Genomic DNA, 21,050 nt, shown 5'->3' with positions numbered 1-21,050 from the left:
CAGTCTTTAGCTATATAGCTATATATAATATGCATGCAAGACTTGGCACACAGTGTCAGAATTGTCACTTTTTTAAGGGGATCTAATAATGCTATACATGTCACTACGTTTTTCTACGCAATGAAAGGAGAAACACTCACGTTCCTAACTGATTACTAAGCACAGCTCTCCCAAATGTCCTGCATTTTGTAGAATTTCCCTGATTTTGCATTATATTTTTTTATGTCCATTTTAAGATTTTGGATTTTTGATAAATCAAGGATTACAGTCAGTCAGTAATGATGAACATAAGTGTTTCATGCTTCTTATTCTTCAGAAAATGCATGTTGACAATACCTATAACCAGCATTCCCCTTCCAGTCTATGAAATATAAGCTGACATACTATCTCAAACCAAGCAGAGGTGTGTTGTCACTTTAAATAAAGGCGGATCTTCTACCAGCAGCTTTCCTTTGCTTGGGAAATGAAAGTGAGATTTCAAAGCAGACTTTTGTCACAATGGCATCTAGCAAACAATCTGGAGATTATACAGAAGAATTCATTTGCCCTGTCTGTCTTGATCTGTTAAATATTCCAGTGATCCTGGAATGTGGGCATAACTTCTGCAAGACATGCATTGACCATGTCTGGAACAGTGAGGAACAACCTCACTGTCCAGTGTGCAGAACGGAGTTCCTGGACAGAAAGTACACTGTGAACCGACAGCTTGCAAATATGTTTCACTGGATTCAGACTCAGGGAGAGAAAACAAAAGAGCCAAACCCTGGGCAGACAGACAGTAACCAACTCTGCAAGGATCATAAAGAAAGACTGAAGCTGTTTTGTGAGAATGATGAATGTTTGGTTTGTTCATTGTGTGTTCCCAAACATCGTGGCCACAACTTCCTGAATGTGCTGGAGGCAGTCAGTATATATAAGGTAAGAACTGTACTTAGTTCTGAACTTCTAGCACCATTTCTTATCATAATTCTGACATCTGCACATACGTATGTCATGTTACTCTTCAAAGTGATATAACTTAACATATTTAAATTGAGTTACAATGTTAAGAATTTGTTATAATCTGTCATCTGTGAAGAAATGAATGGTCACTTAGATTTTTCACATATACTAATTTCACTCTACAAATAACAGTCAAACATTATTAGTTATTTCCTAATTAATTATGCATTTATACTTCAAGATGAGGAAATATCTTTTTTATTTTAGAATGCATAAGATCATATATAATTCATATAATCTGTGTGTAAAAAATAATTGCTTCCCCTACTAGTTTGTGTTTTTATTGCTGACTTGTGTTTGGTTAATATGAAGAAAACCCCACAGAAGCTCTACTGCTCCAGAAATAGCCTATGAAGAGAGAAGAGGAGGAGCCCACCATCGAAGAAGTAAGAACAGCACTAAGGAAGATGAAGTCAGGGAAAGCAGCAGGCTCAGATGATGTTACAGCGGATGTGATAAAGATGCTGGTTGAGATAGGGGAGAAATGGCTGCAAAGGGTACTCATAGCAGTGTGGATTGGAAGGCATATCCCATATGCCTGTTGAAAAGGCATACTAGTGCCAGTGTTCAAGAAGAAAGAGGACATTCAACTGTGTGGGTAGTACAGTGTATAAAACTCTTGTCACATTGATGAAAGTTGTGGAGAGGGTGACTGATAAGCAAATATGCCGAGTAGTAGAAGGTAAGATGGGAGATGAGCAGTTCAGATTCAGATCAGTATGCAGCATGACTGACTTGGTGTTTGCAATGCGACAGATAGTTGCAAAGATGCTAAAGATGATGAAAGAGTCCAACTGGGCATTCCTAGACTTGGAGAAAGCATATGATGAATTCCCAAGAAAGCAGATTTGGGCAGTCTTGCGGTGTTTCAAAGTCCTAGAAACACTGGTAGAATTAGTACAAGCTATGTACCAGGACTATATGACTCAAGTACGAGCAGTGATTTGTCTCACAAAGGAGTTTACATTGGGAGTAGGTGTCCACCGAGGTTCAGCTCTGAGCCTACTGCTTTTCATGCTCTTGATGGACTACATTAGCAAACAAGTCAGAAGGGACAGAACAACAAAGTTGCTGTATGCAGGTGATGTAGCATTACAGGCAGACGCTGAGCAAAAACTTTAGTAAAGGATAGGGGAATGGAATGTAAAACTGAAGGCACATGGGATGAAAGTGAGTCCAGATAAGACAGGTTGCAATGGCAGCGAATGGTGGAGTTCAGAAGAAGGTGAAAATTGAGACAGAATAGTGGATCAGGTTAAAACCTTCTAGTATCTGGATGGGGTGAATGAGGAGAAGGGAGGTCTGAATCAGGAGGTCAAAGCTAGAATCACAAGAGATGGAGCCAACTGGCAGAAAGTGTCAGGTATAGTATATGACAGAAGAAAGCCAAAGAAGCCAAAAATGAAGTTGTACAAAATAGTGGTGGGACCAGTTCTAATGTATGGCACAGAAACCTAGGCAGTAAACGAAGAGCAGTGGAGGAAACTAGAGGTGATGAAAATATAGTGGTTGAGATGGATGGCAGGATGCATATTGTGGGATATACAAAGAAATGAGGACATAAGAGCAGAAGCCAAACTAGCTCCAATTGCAGAAAAAGTCAAAGACAACAGATTACAGTTGTTTTGGCACATCTGCAGAATAGCAGAAGACAATCTAGTGAAGAGGATTTGGAAGAGACAAGAAGAAGCCAAAATGAAATAAGGAAATCCAGCAAAGAGGTGCATGGATTGTGTGAGAGAAAACCTAAACCAGTTAGGCATGAGTGTCGAAGAAGGCAGGATAGTGTCATTGAAAAGAGACAGACGGTGGCAGTTAACATGACATCCTGACCCCATGTAGAAAATGGTGAAAAAGGTGGTGATGATGGTGATCTGAGGTTGATATAAGGAGCCCGTCCCATGTTCTGCTACTCATTTTTCTTTTACTGACTGCTAAAGCATGTATACTTTTGTTGTGAAACTTCATTATTTTAACTGGTTCTAATTTGGGAAGCCTTCCTCCGAGATACTTATCATGGAAGTGCTGGTACACAAACATTTACACTCAAGGTAAGAACTGCATACTGGAGTGAATCATCATGATTTGTCACACCACAGCTGGAGCAAAAGGGCTGTTACTGAAAGTGACATGAATCATATTTGCGAAGAGAGTGATGCTTTATTTCTTGTGGCTGCTGAGATGGACTTTGCATAACTTCTGTGCTTTCCTTGTATCGCTTCTGGAGTAGCTGAGCAGATGATTGTTTCAATTGCTGTGCAGAAACAAACTATTTCACTCTTTCCTTGTCTTAACTGTTTGGTTGATATTTAGAGCACCGGGAAGAAGTTTCACGTCAAAAATGTGTCACCTACATTAGTTGTGATCAGCTGATAAACAGTCATTCTGTTACAAGAAGCTGAATAGCACTGCTTTCTCTTTCATTACCATCAGGTATTGTCACATTCTTTCTGCTACAGGAATCTGAAGAAAGTTACATTTCGCCTGCATTTATATCAGCACAAATGAATACAATAATTCCATTACAGGAATCTAAATGGTGTTACTTCTGCCCCATCTCCCTAGCAGGCATACCTCTCAGCTGCTATTATTTATACATAATGGTATGATTTTTGGCCACAGATTTAGGTTTGCTCCTCCACAATTTACTGATATTTCTCATAAGGTTAGACATATGTAAAGGAACATACATTGCTTATATGAAAATTTAGTAGCATTAGTTAGGAGTTACAGCACCTGAAAACCTTCTGTTGTGAAATAGAAATTGTCCTGCTTCTTAACCTTCTGGTGTGAACTTAAAGGACAGGCTGTACTTTTTAATGCACAAAGATCTACTTCAAGCTCAGCCAGGGGGTTACAAAGAGGTTAGAACAATAAATAACTTAAATAGAACATTTGCAGATATAGACATCTGAACTACCAAAATTGTAGAAATGTTATGTTACTATGTAATTATATTGCAAATAAACAGCAAATTTAGGTAAGTGCATCTATATTTATATCTATCTATCTATTTGTCTATCTCTCTGTCTACATACACACACACACATATATATATATATATATATATATATATATATATATATATATATATATATATATATATATATATATATATATATGTATGTATGTATATATATATATATATATATATATATATATATATATATATATATATATATAGATATAAAAAACATATATATATATATTTATATATGCCTCCCAGGCACAAGGTACAAGGTTCAATCCTGAATTCCGACCAATACCTATTTGGAGTCTGCATGTTATCCCTGTGTCTCTTTGGAGTTTCTCCCATGTCCAAAAACATGCTGAGTATTTTCATCTCAGACTCACCAATGAATGGAGCTGTGGACAACAGCACAGACTCTACATGGTGCCCTATATGGGGACGAGTTGTACAGACTAACCACTTTGGGCATCTACTCTGGTGCACAGTATCCTCAGGATAGGAGAACACGGATCACAGACTGCACACTCTGGAAGGGCTAGCCACTTGACTGTGTATATATGGCTCTAGATGATTCAGTCGTGTTGACTTATGTCTCCAAAAATGGGCATGGGTAGTTACCAGTGGTAAGTGAGCTGAGGACCCAGCCTAATCTGACCCACACCAAAGACCCTTGCTAATGGTGGGAGGGGTATATGTGCCTCTATTGTCCAGTGTGTGCCTGCCATAAAGCCCAGCAGCCCTGGGTCAATAAGCTACTGGCTGGCCAATGTCTAGTTTCCCAGCCTGGGTTACAATGGGACAGCTCTGTTGAGTAAAAGCTGGACATAAAACCACCCAACCTGCCAAACATGAACTGAGAATTGCTACATTTAATGTAGGTTCACTGACAGGACGCAGCTTGGAAGTGGATGACATGATAATACGGAGAAGGACATCTATGTATCCAAGAGACAAGATGGAAGGGCAGTGCAGCAAAGCCATTTGGCTGGGGATTCAGAGTCTACTACTCAGGTGGGGAACAGGCTAGAAATGGTGTAGGAATTGTGGTGAGAGAAATGCTTCCGAAGGCAGTGAAGGATATAATCAGAATTAATGACAGACTCATGACAATCAGACTTCAGTGTAATGACAGGGCAGTACTCATAATCTCAGCCTATACCACACAGCAGGTTTGTGATAGTGAGGAAAAGAGGGCATTGAGACAGCAGTTGCAGGACTTACTGGATAAAGCAGGACATGAACTGGTGTTGATAATGGGTGACTTGAATGCACATAGCGGGACAGACAGAACAGGATATGAGGACTGCCTTGGTTCACATGGGTGAGGCAACAGGAATGAAGAATGAGAATCCATTCTGGACTTCTCTCTGGCAAATGGCTTGATAGTATCCAACACTTGGTTAAGACATAGAGACAGTTACAAAATCACATACAAGAGTAACCTACATGCAACTCAAGTAGACTTCCTCCTAGTAAGGAAAAGGCACTGGGGTAGAATCCATAACTGCAAAGTCATCCCCAGTGAAACAGTTAGCCCACAGCATAAACCACTAGTTACCACAATCAGCTGCAAGCAGTGGTCAGAGAAGGCTCTAAGGTCAACAGAAACCAGGCTGAAGACCTGGAAGTTGACTGGAGAGAAAGTACAGCAGTTCAAGGAATTACTCAGGGCTCTAGCACCCCAAGAAGAGGAGGAAATAGGTGGAGATGAAGAAGAGTGGCAGCACCTAAAAACAGCATGTGTTAGGACTACAGAAATATATGTGGCAGATCCAGGTAGGAAATAAGGTACATAAGGAAAGCTGGTGGTGGAATGCAGAAGTCCAGGAAGTCATCAAAAGAAAGAAGGAGTGCAGGAAGAAGTGGGAGATAGAAAAGACTGACCAGGCTAGGAAGGACTAATGGCTGGCTAACAAAGAAGCTAAGAAAGAAGTTGCAATAGCAAAGCATAGGGCATCGGAGACACTCTACTAACTTCTGGAAAGTGACTCAGTAAGGAGTACAAAGAAACTATATCAGGTTGCAAGGCAAAGACAGAAAGATAACAAAGATAGTCAGACACCTTTCATAAGGGATGCCAGCAACAACCTGCTCACCAGTCCACAAGACATTAAAAGCAGATGGAAGGAGTATTTCTAGCAGCTTCTGAATGAAGAAAATCCCACAGAAGCTGTACTGCCTCAGAAACAGCCTACGATAAGAGAAGAAGAAGAATCCACCTTAGAAGACGTAAGAACAACACTAAGGAAGATGAAGTCAGGGAAAGCAGCAGGCTCCGATGAGGTCACTGCAGATATTTATTTTATTTAATTATTTTATTTATTTATTTAATAATATGATAAAGATGCTAAGTGAGACAGGGGAGAAATGGTTCCTGAATGTACTAATAGCAGTGTGGAGAGAAAGGTGTAGCACACCTGACTGGAGAATAAGCATACTTGTACCAGTGTACAAGAACAAAGGGGACACCTACAACTGTGGGCAGTACAGAGGCATCAAACTCCTACCACGCGGGCATGAAAGTTCTGGAGAGGGTGATAGATAAATGGATATGCAGAGTAGCAGAATGCAAGATGGGAGATGAGCAGTTCAGACTTAGATCAGGATACAGTACAATTGACCCGATGTTTGCATTGAGACAGATACATGAGAAGAAGCTACCAATGAGGAGAGAGTCCGAATGGGCATTCCTAGACTTGGAGAAAGAAATTGATAACATCCCAAGAAAGTTGATCTGGGCAGTAGTGCAGTTGTTTGAAGTCCCATAAACATTGGTAGAATAAGTGCAGGCTATGTACAAGGGCCCAGTGGCTTAAGTACGAACAGTGTTCGGCCTCACAGAGGGGTTCCAGCTTCCCAGTGGGAGTAGATCTACACCATGGTTCAGCTCTGAACCCACTGCTGTTCATACTGGTGATGGACTACATTAACAAACAGGTTGCAGGCGAGAGATCAACAAAGCTGATGTATGCAGATGATGAGGCAGTACAGGGAGACTCTGAGCTAGAACTTTAGCGAAGGATAGGAGAATGGAATGTAAATCTGAAGGCACATGGGATGAAACTAAGCGCAGATAAGATAGTGGTAATTGCAGCAAATTGGGGAAATCAAAAGAAGCTGAGAATAGAGATAGAAGGGAAGATAGTAAAATAGGTAAACAGCTTCAAGTATCTGGGAGGGGTGGATGAGGAGAAGGGTAGTCTGAATAAAGAGGTCAAAGCTAGAATCAGTGGGGCTGCAGCCAACTGGCATAAAGTTTCAGGTGTAGTCTATGACAGAAGAATGCCAAAGAAGCTGAAAAGTAAGGTGTACAAGACAGTGGTGCGACCAGAACTAATGTATGGTACAGAAACCTGGGCAGTAAAAGCAGAACAGTTGAAGAAGCTAAAGGTGATGGAAATGAAGTGCCTGAGAAAGGTGGTAGGCTGCACACTGTGATACAGATGAAGAAATTAGGACATAAGAGCAGAAGCTAAAGTAGCTCCAATTGTAGGAAAGATCAAAGAGGTCAGATTACGATGGTTTGGGCATAGGTTTAGAAAAGTAGAAGACAATCTGTTGAGGAAGATTTGGGACAAGAGGAAGAAGGGAAGAGAAAGTGAGGATGTTCACCAAAGAGGTGATCGGATTGTGTGAAAGAAGATCTGAGAGTCAGGTATGAGTGTTGAAGGCAGGAGTGTGGCACTGAATTGAGAGAGGTGGCAACAGTTAACACGATACCCCTACCCCATGTAGAAAAAAAATGGGAAAAAAAAGGGCTGATGATTTTGTATATATATATATATATATATATATATATATATATATATAGTATATATTTTTATATATACATATTATCATATATATATATATATATATATATATATATATATATATATATATATATATATATGGTTTACTATCACAATTTGGAAATTTCATCGGTTGACCGGTATGTGGTCGACTTGCAGTTTTCAAGTTGGCAGAATGTCGAACCAAAATCGATCGACTACACTACAGTGAATGGATAGTGTAGGTCAATGATTTGTGTTTGTTGTCATGGTTCAGTGTGATCTCGGAGCTAGTATATTTAATGTGGGTGCAGGACCCCCCTGCAAAACAGAATTAACATATCGCTGACTGTAGAGTTCAATGGTACATTAATGTACGTAATAGGAGGAGAGTGACGTCACCTCCTGCTATGTCGAACACATCGAACCACGGTGGTTGATGTATTTATTTTCTCTGTGGTTTATTTTTCGGTGTTTCAAAATTCAGCATTTTGGGTTGACGGGTGACATTTTAAATAGTTGACCAAAGCATTCCAATAGTAAACACACTCACACACACACACACACACACACACACACACACACACACACACACACACACACACACACACACACACACACACACACACATATATATATATATATATATATATATATATATATATATATATATATATATATATATATATTTATATATATATAAAATATGGATCTTTTTTAGAAGTTCAAAGTTTCAAATCTTTGAACTTCAAACATTCAAGACCAGAAGACTGAAGTTTTGAAACTTTGAATGTTCTGATTGGAGATACCCGGTCAGCGAGGAACACTATATTTACTGTTTTCCTCACTTAGTACATTGCTGCAGTTGGTATATTTATTTAGAAGAGGGTGTGGGGATAATGGAGGGCTTGTCACCCTACAACAGTGCAAAAAAATTATTTGTTTTTATTTCTTTTTTATTTAGTGTTCAAAGTTTTAAAACGTTGACCTTCCGGTCTCAGCGCTTTGAAGTTCGAAGTTTTGAAACTTCGAGCTTTATAGACACATACACACACATATACACACACGTACATGCACACACGCACATTTACAATATGTCTAGACTTATGTATGTATGTATGTATGTATGTATGTATTTATTTATTTATTTATTTTGTTTACTGGGAAAGTCCAAGTAGATGCAAAAACCCTTTTTCAGAGGAGGCTCAGGAAGAAAAACAGCCTTTTACATATGGATTTCTTGAAAAGCTGGAGTTTAAGTCAGGCTGTAATTTCTTAGATTCATGTTTTTACAGCTAGTGAGGAACGTATTGTTAAATTGACTTTTGCTATATAATATGCATAAAGATTAGTATATGTTTTAGTATTAGAAGATAGTAGGCCAAAGTGCTCTTAAAGTGAATGAAATGACGGTATCCTTGCTTTATCTTCACACAATTTATTTTTTTTTTTGTTAGATATAAACTAAAAAAAAATTTCCTCTCTCACTCTCTCTCTGTCTGTCTCTCTTTTGTTAGGTAAAAACAAAACATTCTCTCTTTCTCTCTCTTGTAAAAAATGAAGGTGGGAATAAGATAAACAAGCTGGCATCTGAGGCATTTGAGAACAGAAAATAGGTAGGAGGTAGAAAAAGCAAAAATACAAAAGTAATGTCAAAAGAAAAAGGTCACAGTTTTATATCTCAGATATGAACTCAAAGGAGCCCATTTAGAAGGGGAATGGAACTAGCACAAAGGAGGAGAGTTGGAAAGGTTAAAAAATAATTATGCAATTTTGGAATAAGAGAGTTGGAGTGGATTGAATGTATACCAATATAACTCACAAGCAGTATATACATGATGGGATTGCAGGGGGACAAAGCTGAGAGAGTGATAGTAGATATATACAGTCCAAAAGGGGATAAACTGTATGGATGCAGGAACATGTTCATTATAATAATATTTTAAAAGATTAAATCATAAAAGCACCATATCTGCCAATGTGCTTATACTAAAATGACCAATGTTTTTCTTCTGATTTCTACGTCACACTGTCTGTAGGATAGGATATATTTCCCAGCCTGCTTCACATAGTAACAAAAAGATACTGTTTGTTATTTTTGCATTTAAGTTACCTGTAACACATTGCACTTAAGTTACCTGGCACTTGCTCACTAAAGCAATTATATAAGTCAGCACTAAAAATTAAAAGCACTACACCCTCACTCACCACTGGCCCTTGTTTTCAATTATTAAGGAATTCCCAATATTATTCTAGCATGTCTAAAGGTCAGTTGTCAATCTCCTCTCCGGTCCAGCTGGTGAATCTGGGAATCTTGAGGCAATGTTACAACTGCCTCATGTACACAGACAACCCTCTCCTCCTCCCAACAAATTGCAACACATGTGAGAGATGCAACCATATAGCCAAACTGGAGGCTAAGCTCTCTCAACTCAGTACTGGCATAACCAGTCAGGAGGAGAAGGAAACCACACTCACTACAATTCCAGTCTCACATAGACCTACCACAACAGCAAACCAAACACATAATCACACAAAAACATACTCGGAGGCTCTAAATAAAGATCTGCCTAAGCAGCAGAGACCTCCAAAGCAGACACCCAAGCAACCGCTACCCCAAAACAAAACACGTGCAACACATATCTCACAAAGCCAGTGTGCCGAACAGTCACGGCCCTTAAGACTAAACAACACACCTGATACACTTGTAATAGGTGACTCTATCATCAGGCACACTGACGTCCCGCTCACCAGGCTGAACAAGGAGAGGGTCACTGTGAGCAGCCTGTCGGTGCTAGGATCCGCCACATAACACAAGCACTCAGGTAACTCCAAGGCAAGTACAAATATGACTCAATCATTGTCCATGCTGGTGTGAATGACCTGAGATGTACCTCCCTGGACTACATGAAAAGAGACACAAAGGAGCTCTCTGAGCATGTAGCGCAGGCCGGTATGACCCTGACCTTGAGTAGCATCTTACCTTCACCAAGAATGATGCCACAATATGAAGACAAGATGATCAATTTCAACAATTGGCTTAAGTACTGGTGTCATTCAATGGGGATCCAATGCCTGTCAGCTTGGGATGATATGCTCGACAAGTCACGATGCTTCGCTAGGGATGGCTTGCACCTGTCACCCCTGGGCTTTCAGATATTGGCAAAGGCTCTTGCTACCCCCATAGTGCCTTTTTTAGGCAAGGCTCAAAAGACAAACCCACCTCCATAGGTATCACTAGGGATAAGAAACTAAGAGTAATGCTACTCAACGCCAGAAGTCTAAACCTCAAGATGCACGCACTCGAAACTCTCCTTAGCATGGAGAACATCTATATCTGTGCAGTAACAGAAACCTGGTTCAGGGCTCCCGAGAGCACCCCAGCACTACCAGGTTATACCTCATACCATGCTTTTCGGCCCCAAAACTTGGACCGAACCACAAAAGGAGGGGGGCATCGATATTCATCAAAGATACCCACACCTCCAGGCTGGTGGTAAAGCACGAAGCATCAGAGACTATCCATGTGCAACTAACAGTGGGTAAAACTGCCTTCCAGTTTATAGCTTGCTACAGACCACCCTCCCAAACCCAGGAACCCCACTCGGCCTTCCTGAGAACACTGGAAAATATGAAGGTCTCTTCAAACACCATTATATTGGGCGACTTCAACTACCCAAATATAGACTGGGAGCATTACTCTAGCTCCAACACCCTAGCCTAGAATTTATAAATTCAAATGCTATGGAACAACTTGTTACCACTCCCACAAGAGGGGAAAACATACTGGACCTCATCATCACCAATATGGGGACTCTATGCTCCAGACCAGAAGTGTATCCCTCACTGGTAAGATCAGACCATAAATTAATCTCACTGGATATTCACATCCCGACCCCACCCCCTGCCCAGAAAACCACAGTGAAAAACTTCTCTAAAGCAAATTTCACACTCCTCAAAACCGAGGTGGAATCCTTCAAAGCGCCCGGGCCTGTGGAAAATACGGCCCAGACCACAGAATCCTTTATAAATGCATTCTATGAACACCTTCAGGAATGCATGGATCATGTGATCCCAAATAAAACCAAGACCCAATCTTCCAAAGGCAGACGTCCTGTCTGGTGGACCCCAGCCATAAACAAACTATACAATAGAAGTAGGAAGCTACTAAATGATAGAGCAAAATCCCAAAACGGGAAGGCATCACTGATCAGTATTAGCAAAAAACTATGGGCACTCATAAAATTGTCTAAGGCCAGCTTCGAGAGAAAAATTGCACAGGACACTAAGGATAATCACAAGGATTTCTTTAGTTATGTTAGGAACCTGGGTGGTAATTCCCAGATATGCTCAGAATTAGTCCAAAATGACAAAAAGTACACTGAACCCACAGACATTGCCAACATCCTAGCTGACAGGTTCAGCACAAATCCCCCCCCCCCCACCAAAAGGGCAAATATCTATCCCAGCAGAGTGCTTCCCCTCTGACATCTCAGATGCTCAGGTAAGAGCCGCCCTCTCCAAAGCAAAAAACACAGCATCAATGGGACCAGACGGTGTCCCGGGCTGCGTCCTACATGAACTCCAAGATGAGCTAAACCCAAACATAAAACTACTGTTCAATCTCAGCCTTACTACAGGATATGTGCCCAAAGAGTGGCGTACAGCAACAGTGGTCCCTCTCCATAAAGGTGGTGCCTCAACGGATCCTGGAAACTATCGCCCCATAAGCCTGACTAGCTTGGTCTGCAAAGCTATGGAAAGGATCATCAAGGAGCTCATAAATAAAGATATTGGGGACCTTCAAACACTGGATCCTACCCAGTTCGGCTTTGTTAAGGGCAGATCCTGCCTCTTAAATCTGGTTGATTTCTTTGAAACAGTCACCAAGGCGATTGACGAGGGGAAGGTGGTCCACACAGCCTACCTGGACCTCGCAAAAGCCTTCGATACAATACCCCACTCGGGCATTATAGATAAGCTCACCAGCTTAAATATAAACCCCTATTTCACTAGATGGATTGTAAACTGGCTCAAGGACAGAACCCACATGGTTAGAATTGCTGGAGCCATGTCAGACTCCAAACCAGTTACAAGTGGTGTCCCACAAGGCTCAGTCCTGGGACCTCTCTTGTTCGGTATATATTTCTCGGAGGTACAGGTCAACACGGAAGGACTGTGGCTGACCAAGTTTGCAGATGACTGCAAACTGGGCTCCATAATCGACTCTCCTGCCGACACAAGCATCCTTCAAAAGGGCCTCATAGAAACAGACAACTGGTGCCAGAGCCATGGCCTCAAGCTAAATGCCAAAAAGTGTTTAGTCATCCCCTTTGGCAAAAACAAAGTGCCCACAAATTACCACATAGGTGGTAATCCATTAAGTACAGAAGAAGTAATTAGGGACCTGGGGACCTAAGTTGATAGCAATCTCTCATTTGACAACCACGTGGCCAAAGTGGTTAGAAAAACATTTTATATAGCCCACCTAATCATGAAGGGATTCCCATCTAGATCAGGGGTGGTCATCGTGCCTCTTTGCTCATCCCTCATCAGGCCCATAATTGAGTGCAATGCCCCTTTTGGGATGTACCTTACCAGACACTTGCAGCAACTGGAAAGACCCCAAAAGTACCTCACCAAGAGGATCAAAGGGCTCAAACAGATGCCATATGCTGCCCGGTTAAAGAAACTCCAGCTCTACTCAGTGGCATACCGCCTGTTCAGAGGCGATCTGTGCCTGACCTATAAAGCCATGTCCAACCCGGAATTAATGGACATGCTGCACCTCAGAAAATCGAAATCCCATCGAGCTATGCACTTGAGAGACTTGAACCTCAGCACTGAAATAAATAGGACATGCTGGAGGGATAGATTCATAACCCAGAGGCTCCCTTCACTCTGGAATAAAATCCCAGTCCAGGTTAGGCAGAGTCCCTCATTGACTCTCTTCAAGAGGAATCTTGATGAGTGGATGGGAGATCGTAGGTTTACCCCGGGTATCACTTCTGTGTCACTGTTAGACAGAGGCATAGTATACTAACCTCGAAAAAGGGCATAGCAAAATAAATTTAAAATGGGTGGCGAAAGCCAAACACATTCTGGATAGGCTTATAAATGCCCTAGGGCAGATAGCCTAGTATGAACCTATGAACCTATGAGCCTATGAACATCCCCTGGATGTCACCTCCCAGGTTCACAGATCCCCACTTCCATTCATTGAGCATAGCTGTAGTCCCTAATTACTGTTTCTGCTGGACACATTTGGTTAACTGACCCATCTCTCCTTTCATCACCATGCACGACCATCTTATGCAAAACAAGAGAATAAGTACATCAGTAACATGATGTGTCTTCTGATTTACAGATCCCCACAACAGACTCACATAGGACATTACAACCCTCCACAGAGCACAGAGCCCAGCCTACGGTTACTTTTCTTTCCTGATATACAGTTAACTGGCACACTTTTCATGTCATAATCATGACTGGCTGTGCAACACAAAGGCAGAGAGTAATAGTAATAGACATTAGTAATAATATATTCCCTCATTTAAAGAACCCTTACAGCTGTGATTCTGTTAATGTTTTTTTTTTTCTCACTTCATAACATTACTCACTTGTCGGTCAGATACAGACAGTATATTTTGCTGCCATGGTAGTAAACTATGCTGTTGGCACTAATTGTGCAATCTCGTAGTTTATTATCATGCCAAGAGCTGAAAAGACAACATTACATGACATTCTGAATGCAAACCTAACCTTACAAATGCTTAAACTACATTCCTGCTATACACTACATATACAAAGTCATTCCTTCTGAATATCTTTATTACTCTGCTAAATCTACATCCCTTTAACTCACTAGTAGAAAATGATGTCATAGTCAGTACAACTCTCACACCTGACAGTGTCATCATCTTCAGGTAATGTAGAAGCTGTCTTTGACTCAGCATCATATTGGTAGATATGTGGCCATGGCCAGGATTGTTGAACATCTTGGGAACAGTCTCTTTCTCTGAGAATTATGTTACATCCTGTTGAACATGATTTCATTTATACAATGCAGCAGTGTGGTCTGAGACTAGCCCATTCCTGTAAAAGTGCCTAAGGTTACACCTAGGCCTGAGTCCTTCCTTAGCCCGAATAATATAGGATCTTAGTGTATTTGCTTGATAAATCGCAATACCTTATTGCTTTCCAGGTGTTTGTTTAATGGATTCTAGGGTCTCACTACCTCTCCAAGCTTATAGACTGATGTAGCAGTCCTGTCACAGTACAAAGTCTGTTGTTGCTCAACTTTATACTAAGCTGATTGAATGTTCTGACATTTATGTTCTGGATGAAGAACAATAGATGAGGCAGTTAACTGTCTTCATTGACATTTCCTCCAACAAATGTGGAGGTGAGGGTCCCACTGGCTGTAAAACTGTTGATGTATACTCAAGTAGAATGGGGTGATGTCTTAGATGTGGCAATGTAGTCTTTTCAAGATTTTTCATGCTATTTTTTGCAGTCTGTATTGTCTCTTTCAAACTGTTCATAAGACTGTGGCTATCTGGGGTAAAAAAAACAATGCACTGCAATTCCCAGTGTTGTGAAGATGTTCAAATTTTTTGACTGACAAACTGTGCACCATTGTTGAGATGAGCACTTGTAGCCACAGTACCACAACTGCTGTCCTCTCCTTCCTCGAAACTGTCAACAAAGCCCAGGATTGCAGCTGTCTAGTTTCTCTCTGCCTCTGTACTTATCCAAGGCCTTTGATGCTATCTCCCATAAACTTTTCTAGTTACCTTTCCAACAGACAACAAGCTGTCAAATGGAAGAAAGCCATCTCCTCCTTCCTTAAACACATATTAGGTCCCCTACTGTTCAACATTTTCATAAACGACTTTCACCAAAATATTCCTAGTGCTAAACTGATTCAATACGCAGATGACTATGATCATCTGCTCCACCACTTCCACCTCCACTCTCTTAAAAACTAACTCAGGATGCGTTCGCTTATACTGAACGTTGGATGATAGACAATCACCTATCACTCAACACATCAAAAACTAAAATTATGGTATTTTCCCCTTCAAAAAGTACCATTATAGACAAAAACTCATTCTCCGTTACTAATCAAAACAATACCTCTCTCGAGGTATCCTCCCATGTAAAGCTTCTAGGAGTCCTTATTGATGAATAGTTAAAATCTGATACCCACTTACTAACTAATATAAAGAAAACCAACCAGAAACTAGGCATGCTGTACCACCATAACCGCTATATCACTTCCACTACTAAACTTGTACTATCTAACACCTTCCTCATTCCTTCTCTCCTTTATGGTGCCCCACTTCTTACCAACCTTCAATCTTCTCTAAAAACAAAGTTATCCTCCTGTTATAACAACATTTCTAAGTTTGCTACTGGCTATAAATCCTCTTCCCACCACTGCAATGCCCTACACAAACTAAATTGGCTCGAATGTCCCAGCCATCTTACCTACGTTCAACCTACTCATGCCCATAAACTCATCCTTAATCCCTCCATCTGCCACTCCCTTGCCTCCTCCTTCAAAATGCACCTACCCAACAGACGTCTAAGATCCAATCAGTGGCGGCTCATGATATCAGACTGCAGGACTGCAGCCCCCCCAGCTGCGAATCACAATGGTAGAGTCCTACAAATCCTCCATACAAAGTGAATCCAGACTGCTGCCTTACCAATCCAGATTCAGGAAGAAGGAAGCAGACTACTGATTCCCCAGACATCTATGTGGTGCTAAACACATAGACTGGAAGGGGATCAGACTGCAGAGAGAGTGTGTGTGCGTGTGTGTGTGTGTGTGTGTGTGTGTGTGTGTGTGTGTGTGTGTGTGTGTGTGTGTGTGTGTATGTGTGTAATGCCCCAATTGGTGTATACAGGTGGCTAGAAAGAACTCAGGATACCTGCTGGTGGTGGTGCTTGAACCCTGTGTCTTGACTGCACGTAACAAGAGCCTGCATTCCCTACCCACCACCATTTGTGAAAAATTTAGAGATGTTTGCCTCATATTTTGTTCTGTTCTGTTCCTTGTAAAATCTGTGGTTTTTTAATTCCTTAAATAGTTGATGGTGTAGTGGTAGCATTGTTGCCTCACAGCTAGAGATAAGCTGGCTTGATTCTTGGTTGGGGTGTTTTCTCTGTGGAGTCTGCATGTTTTCCCTGTGTTTGTGTGGGCTTGCTCTGGTGTCCTCCCAAGTTACAAAGACATGTGTCTACAGTATTTCTCCCTGGGCCTCTGCTGAAAATTGGCTTTTGTTCCAAGTCAGCCTTTTCTGGTTAACAAATGTTAAATAAATAAAATTGACAGGCATTTGAATTTCAGACTTCATATTCTTCAGAAAGTACATAGTAACACAAACATTTTATTCTAGCAATTTTCTAAGTTCATAAGATGAATATTTGAAATTTGTCCCTATTTTTGGAACTGTATTCCCCCATTATTGTCTTCGTCCAATTTTTTTGGGCTAAGGTTGAGAGCTATGGTGAGAACTGAATTCACTGAATATGTTTGAGGGCTGTATTCCCCCATTACTGGCTTTGTCTAGGTGTTTTGTGCTAAAGGCTGACAGATATGGTGAGAACTGAATTCACTAAATAGTAGCCATTTAAGTTTCAGTCTTCCTGGCTTTCACAAAACATCTGATTTGGCATAGTGGTATGTTGCTTTGACTGTTTTGCACAGGGTCCTGGGTTCAAGACTTGGCAGTGAAATACATGGTGGTGACACAGCATTTTATTCTAGCAACTTTCTAAGATTATACAAGCAATGTTTAAAATGTGTCCCTGGTTTTTGGACTTTTGTCCCTCCCCAATACATTTTGGCTTTTTCAGATTCCTTGTGCTGCAAAGTTGAGAGATACGGCCGAGTGTTGAGTAGGTTTTACAAGGAGCTGAGAGCTGCAGGGGAAGAGAAGTTTAGTGCTGCTTATGCTAAGACTGCTTTCATTGTTAATAGCACAACAGGTAGTATACTTGCCTTTGATGCAGAAGGCTGTGGGTACTACTCTCACAGTATGTAGATGCATTGCTTATATGGTACTGTGCTGTAAACAGGGTGGAGGCTGCCCTCTTGAGAATGTCCTCTTTGGCGAAGATACCTAGCAACTATGAACCCGTCCGTTATTTGCCATCCATTCCCTACTACAATATTACTAGCTTAACATTTTTTTAATGTAATATAGGCAATTTATTCCTCAAGGGCAACAGGCACTTTATTTGTAGATTAAACAATGAAATATAAACTTGTTTGCTAGCAGCAACCTCTTCATTAGTTACATATCTTTTTAATGTGGAATTATTTAGATGACTTTTACTTCTGTATAGATTGTGCATATTTACTGATACTGGTGGATTGCAGAAGTTTGAATAGACTTTTATGATGGAAATGTTCTCAACTGGGCAGTTTTGTCATTATTGGTGCATGCATTTTGTTTCATCATTTACTGGAAAAATGTTCAAAACAATAAATTTAAAACACCCTCTAACAACTGTACTGTATTATACAAGGAATATAATTTAATGCAATCAGGAAGGTGCATCACAGAACACATGTATGTTTTGTGTGCAAGGGGCCTATCATTTGAAAATAGCCCAAAGTTAATCTTTATCTGCCACTAGCCAAATGTATTTTCTTTGAATGTGGGGTTCAATGCAGTTTTAATTCATGTGAGTTTCAAGGGCAGAGATGTTTTAATGCTAAGTCTGTTTGCATTGTGAGACTGCATTGCTTTGTTTAGCAGATTTCTTAGTGTTTGTGCTGTAAAATGTAAAATAAAACTTTCAAATGAAGTGCAAATCATCATAGAAGTAAATCAGTATGCACATTAGTGTTTATGGTAAATGGGGTGAAATAGCCAAGTAATGGTTCATTGGAATGACTGCAGGGGTAGGCTCCATTCGACCATGATTTTGTGAGGGGGAAGGGTGGCATACTCAAAGACAGCCCTGGCTGAATTATATCTCTCAACTGTCCAGATTTTCATAGAATTAATAGATTTTTGCTTATTATTTTTGGTTTGTTCCTCATAAAATTTGTGGTTTTCTGGCAAATCATTTAGGAATTAAGCCACTAAATAATGACACACTGAGTTTCAGACTTCATAACCTTCAGAAAAATGTATGTTAAAGCAAGACCTGTTATTCTATCAACTGTCTCAGTTTATACAAGAGCAATATTTTAGCACTGTTTATATATTCCCCCAATATATTTGGCCTTGTCCAGATTTCCTGCATTAACAGGTTGAGAGGTATGTGCAAATGAATTGCTTTATAGAATTAGGCATATCCAAACCTCTCAACTGTCCCCAATTTTGGCTCACAATGTTGCTCTTCCCCTAATAAATGGCAATTTTGGAAGAAAGCGTGGAGGGTTTACAATTAATAAATAACTGTAATAATCAGAGTTCTAGATTACTTTTATTTTAGAAACACATATAGAGTCTTTTATTTTGTCAGCTGCTCAAGTTAGCAGTACTAATATTAAGAAAGTGTCCCTTCTTTGGCAGGTTCCCAGCTGTATTGTGTGGCTATTTTATATTTTTGCATCACATTTGTAGTCCATTTTTCATAAAATTGTGGTTTTTTTTGGCAAATTAATGGCAAATCATTAAAGACTAAAGTTAGAAAATAATGACAGACATTTGAGTTTCTGATTTCATACCCTTCAGAAAATTCATACTAATGCAAGACCTTCTATTCTATTATCTTTCTAAGTTTATAAGAACAATATTTAAAAATTGTCTTTATTTTGGGGCCTTTGTCCCACTTATGTGTATGGTTTTGTCCAGATTTCTTGCTCTGAGGTTGAGAGGTATGACAAATGTGTCAGGGCCATCACAGTCAGCCAGAGACATTTCAAATTGTGACATACTTGTTGCACCCCACTCCCCCATGTAGTGACACTGGATGTGTCCAAGCAAGGCAAGAATCAGTTATGCAGTGTAAATGTGCAGAGTATCCCCCTATCCAAGGTAGACACAAGTACTACAGTGGCTTTTCCTCTGTCCTTGATGTTGCAGAATGTTCTGGTTTCAGTCATATTTTTATACTGTTGATTTATGCTTATTATTATTCAGAAAGTGGCTGTTGCTCTGTGTTTAAGTAGCAATGCTTTAATGATCATCAGGTAAGCTTTTCTGAGATTGTAGGATGAAAGTAAGCTTTAATAAGCATACTGTTAAAGAACTGCCAACATTGAAAGCCTTTCTGTTGTTGTCATGCAGAGAATACTTACATAACCTGATAATGTATAAGTCTTGGGTATTGAAATTCATATGACAGTATTTGTAATAAAGGACATGATTACATTATTTTAAGAAGGTCATTACATTTGTAGGAGACTTGCAGTCATCTTTGCAGGCTTTACCTGTAAACTCAACAGAATGCCAATCTATCATGTGTGGTCCATAACCTGTGCAGTAATCATTTAAGCAATGTATATTCAGCTTGTTTCTTGTTTGCTTTTCATTTTTTACTTTGATTATGTTTTCCCCATGAAACAAGTTGATAGTTGTTGTCAGGCAGCAGGTCTATTTTGGATAAGAAACATTTTTACAAGTGGGGGTATCACAGAGATGCTGCTTTCAGCATGTTACTTGGTACTTTAATAAAGCTGAATATAAATTATAATTAGAACTGCAGTGCAAGGAGAAGTGGTTTGAGTTGAGTGCTGCTTGTTTTTCTTATACTTGATTTTGACTAGCATTCCAGTATTCCAGTATTCCAGTAATGTATTTAAAAAGTAATTTATTTTTTCATGCCTCACAACCTTTTTGTTTCCATCTAGATATTAAGTAAGCTGTCATGCAGCCAATGCATTGAAATATTTTTTCCTCTAAACTTCATTTTGTCTTGATTGGACTCTCATAATGAGGGCTTGGCACCCAGGGCAGCATATTTAATTAAAGTTACAGTTTTTGTGGTTTTGAGCATAGCTCTTCTCCTTTCTAGTTGACCACACCCCTTCCCATTGACCCCACCCATTCAGCTGTCTCCTGCAGCCCCCCCCCTTTGATTTGAAGTCACCAGCCACCACTGAAAGTGTTTATTAGAAAATGCTAACAAAAATGCAAGTGGTGATAAAAAAGGAAGGGAACCTATAACTGTGAAAGATGTACTCAGTGTACTTAAATATCTAACAAGGAGGTAATATTCTTATCCAGTAATAATAAATGGATAGAAAGTGCACAAGTTTATAATTGTGAATCTAATGGATTGATTTATCTAGCTCTGTGAGGGGAATGTTAATCCTTCTACGTCGGAACGACTGAGAG

The 21,050-nt window shown here is 40.1% G+C and overlaps 1 protein-coding gene across 1 annotated transcript in view; it reads left to right on the top strand.

The window, feature by feature from the left end:
- Window positions 1–440: 440 nt before the first annotated feature.
- Window positions 441–21,050, top strand: part of LOC122813697 (zinc-binding protein A33-like) — a 257,579-nt gene continuing 236,969 nt past the window's right edge. Inside the window, exon 1 of the mRNA XM_044086151.1 lies at window positions 441–918. Coding sequence (XP_043942086.1) covers window positions 499–918 — 420 coding nt within the window. The 5' untranslated portion in view covers window positions 441–498. The remainder of the gene's footprint in view (window positions 919–21,050) is intronic.

The sequence above is a fragment of the Protopterus annectens genome, chromosome 10.part0 (genome assembly GCF_019279795.1).
Source record: "Protopterus annectens isolate FY-2018-M chromosome 10.part0, PAN1.0, whole genome shotgun sequence".
Taxonomy (NCBI): domain Eukaryota; kingdom Metazoa; phylum Chordata; order Ceratodontiformes; family Protopteridae; genus Protopterus; species Protopterus annectens.
The sequence above is the reverse complement of the archived record's forward strand: the minus strand, read 5'-3'. Positions and strand labels throughout refer to the sequence as shown.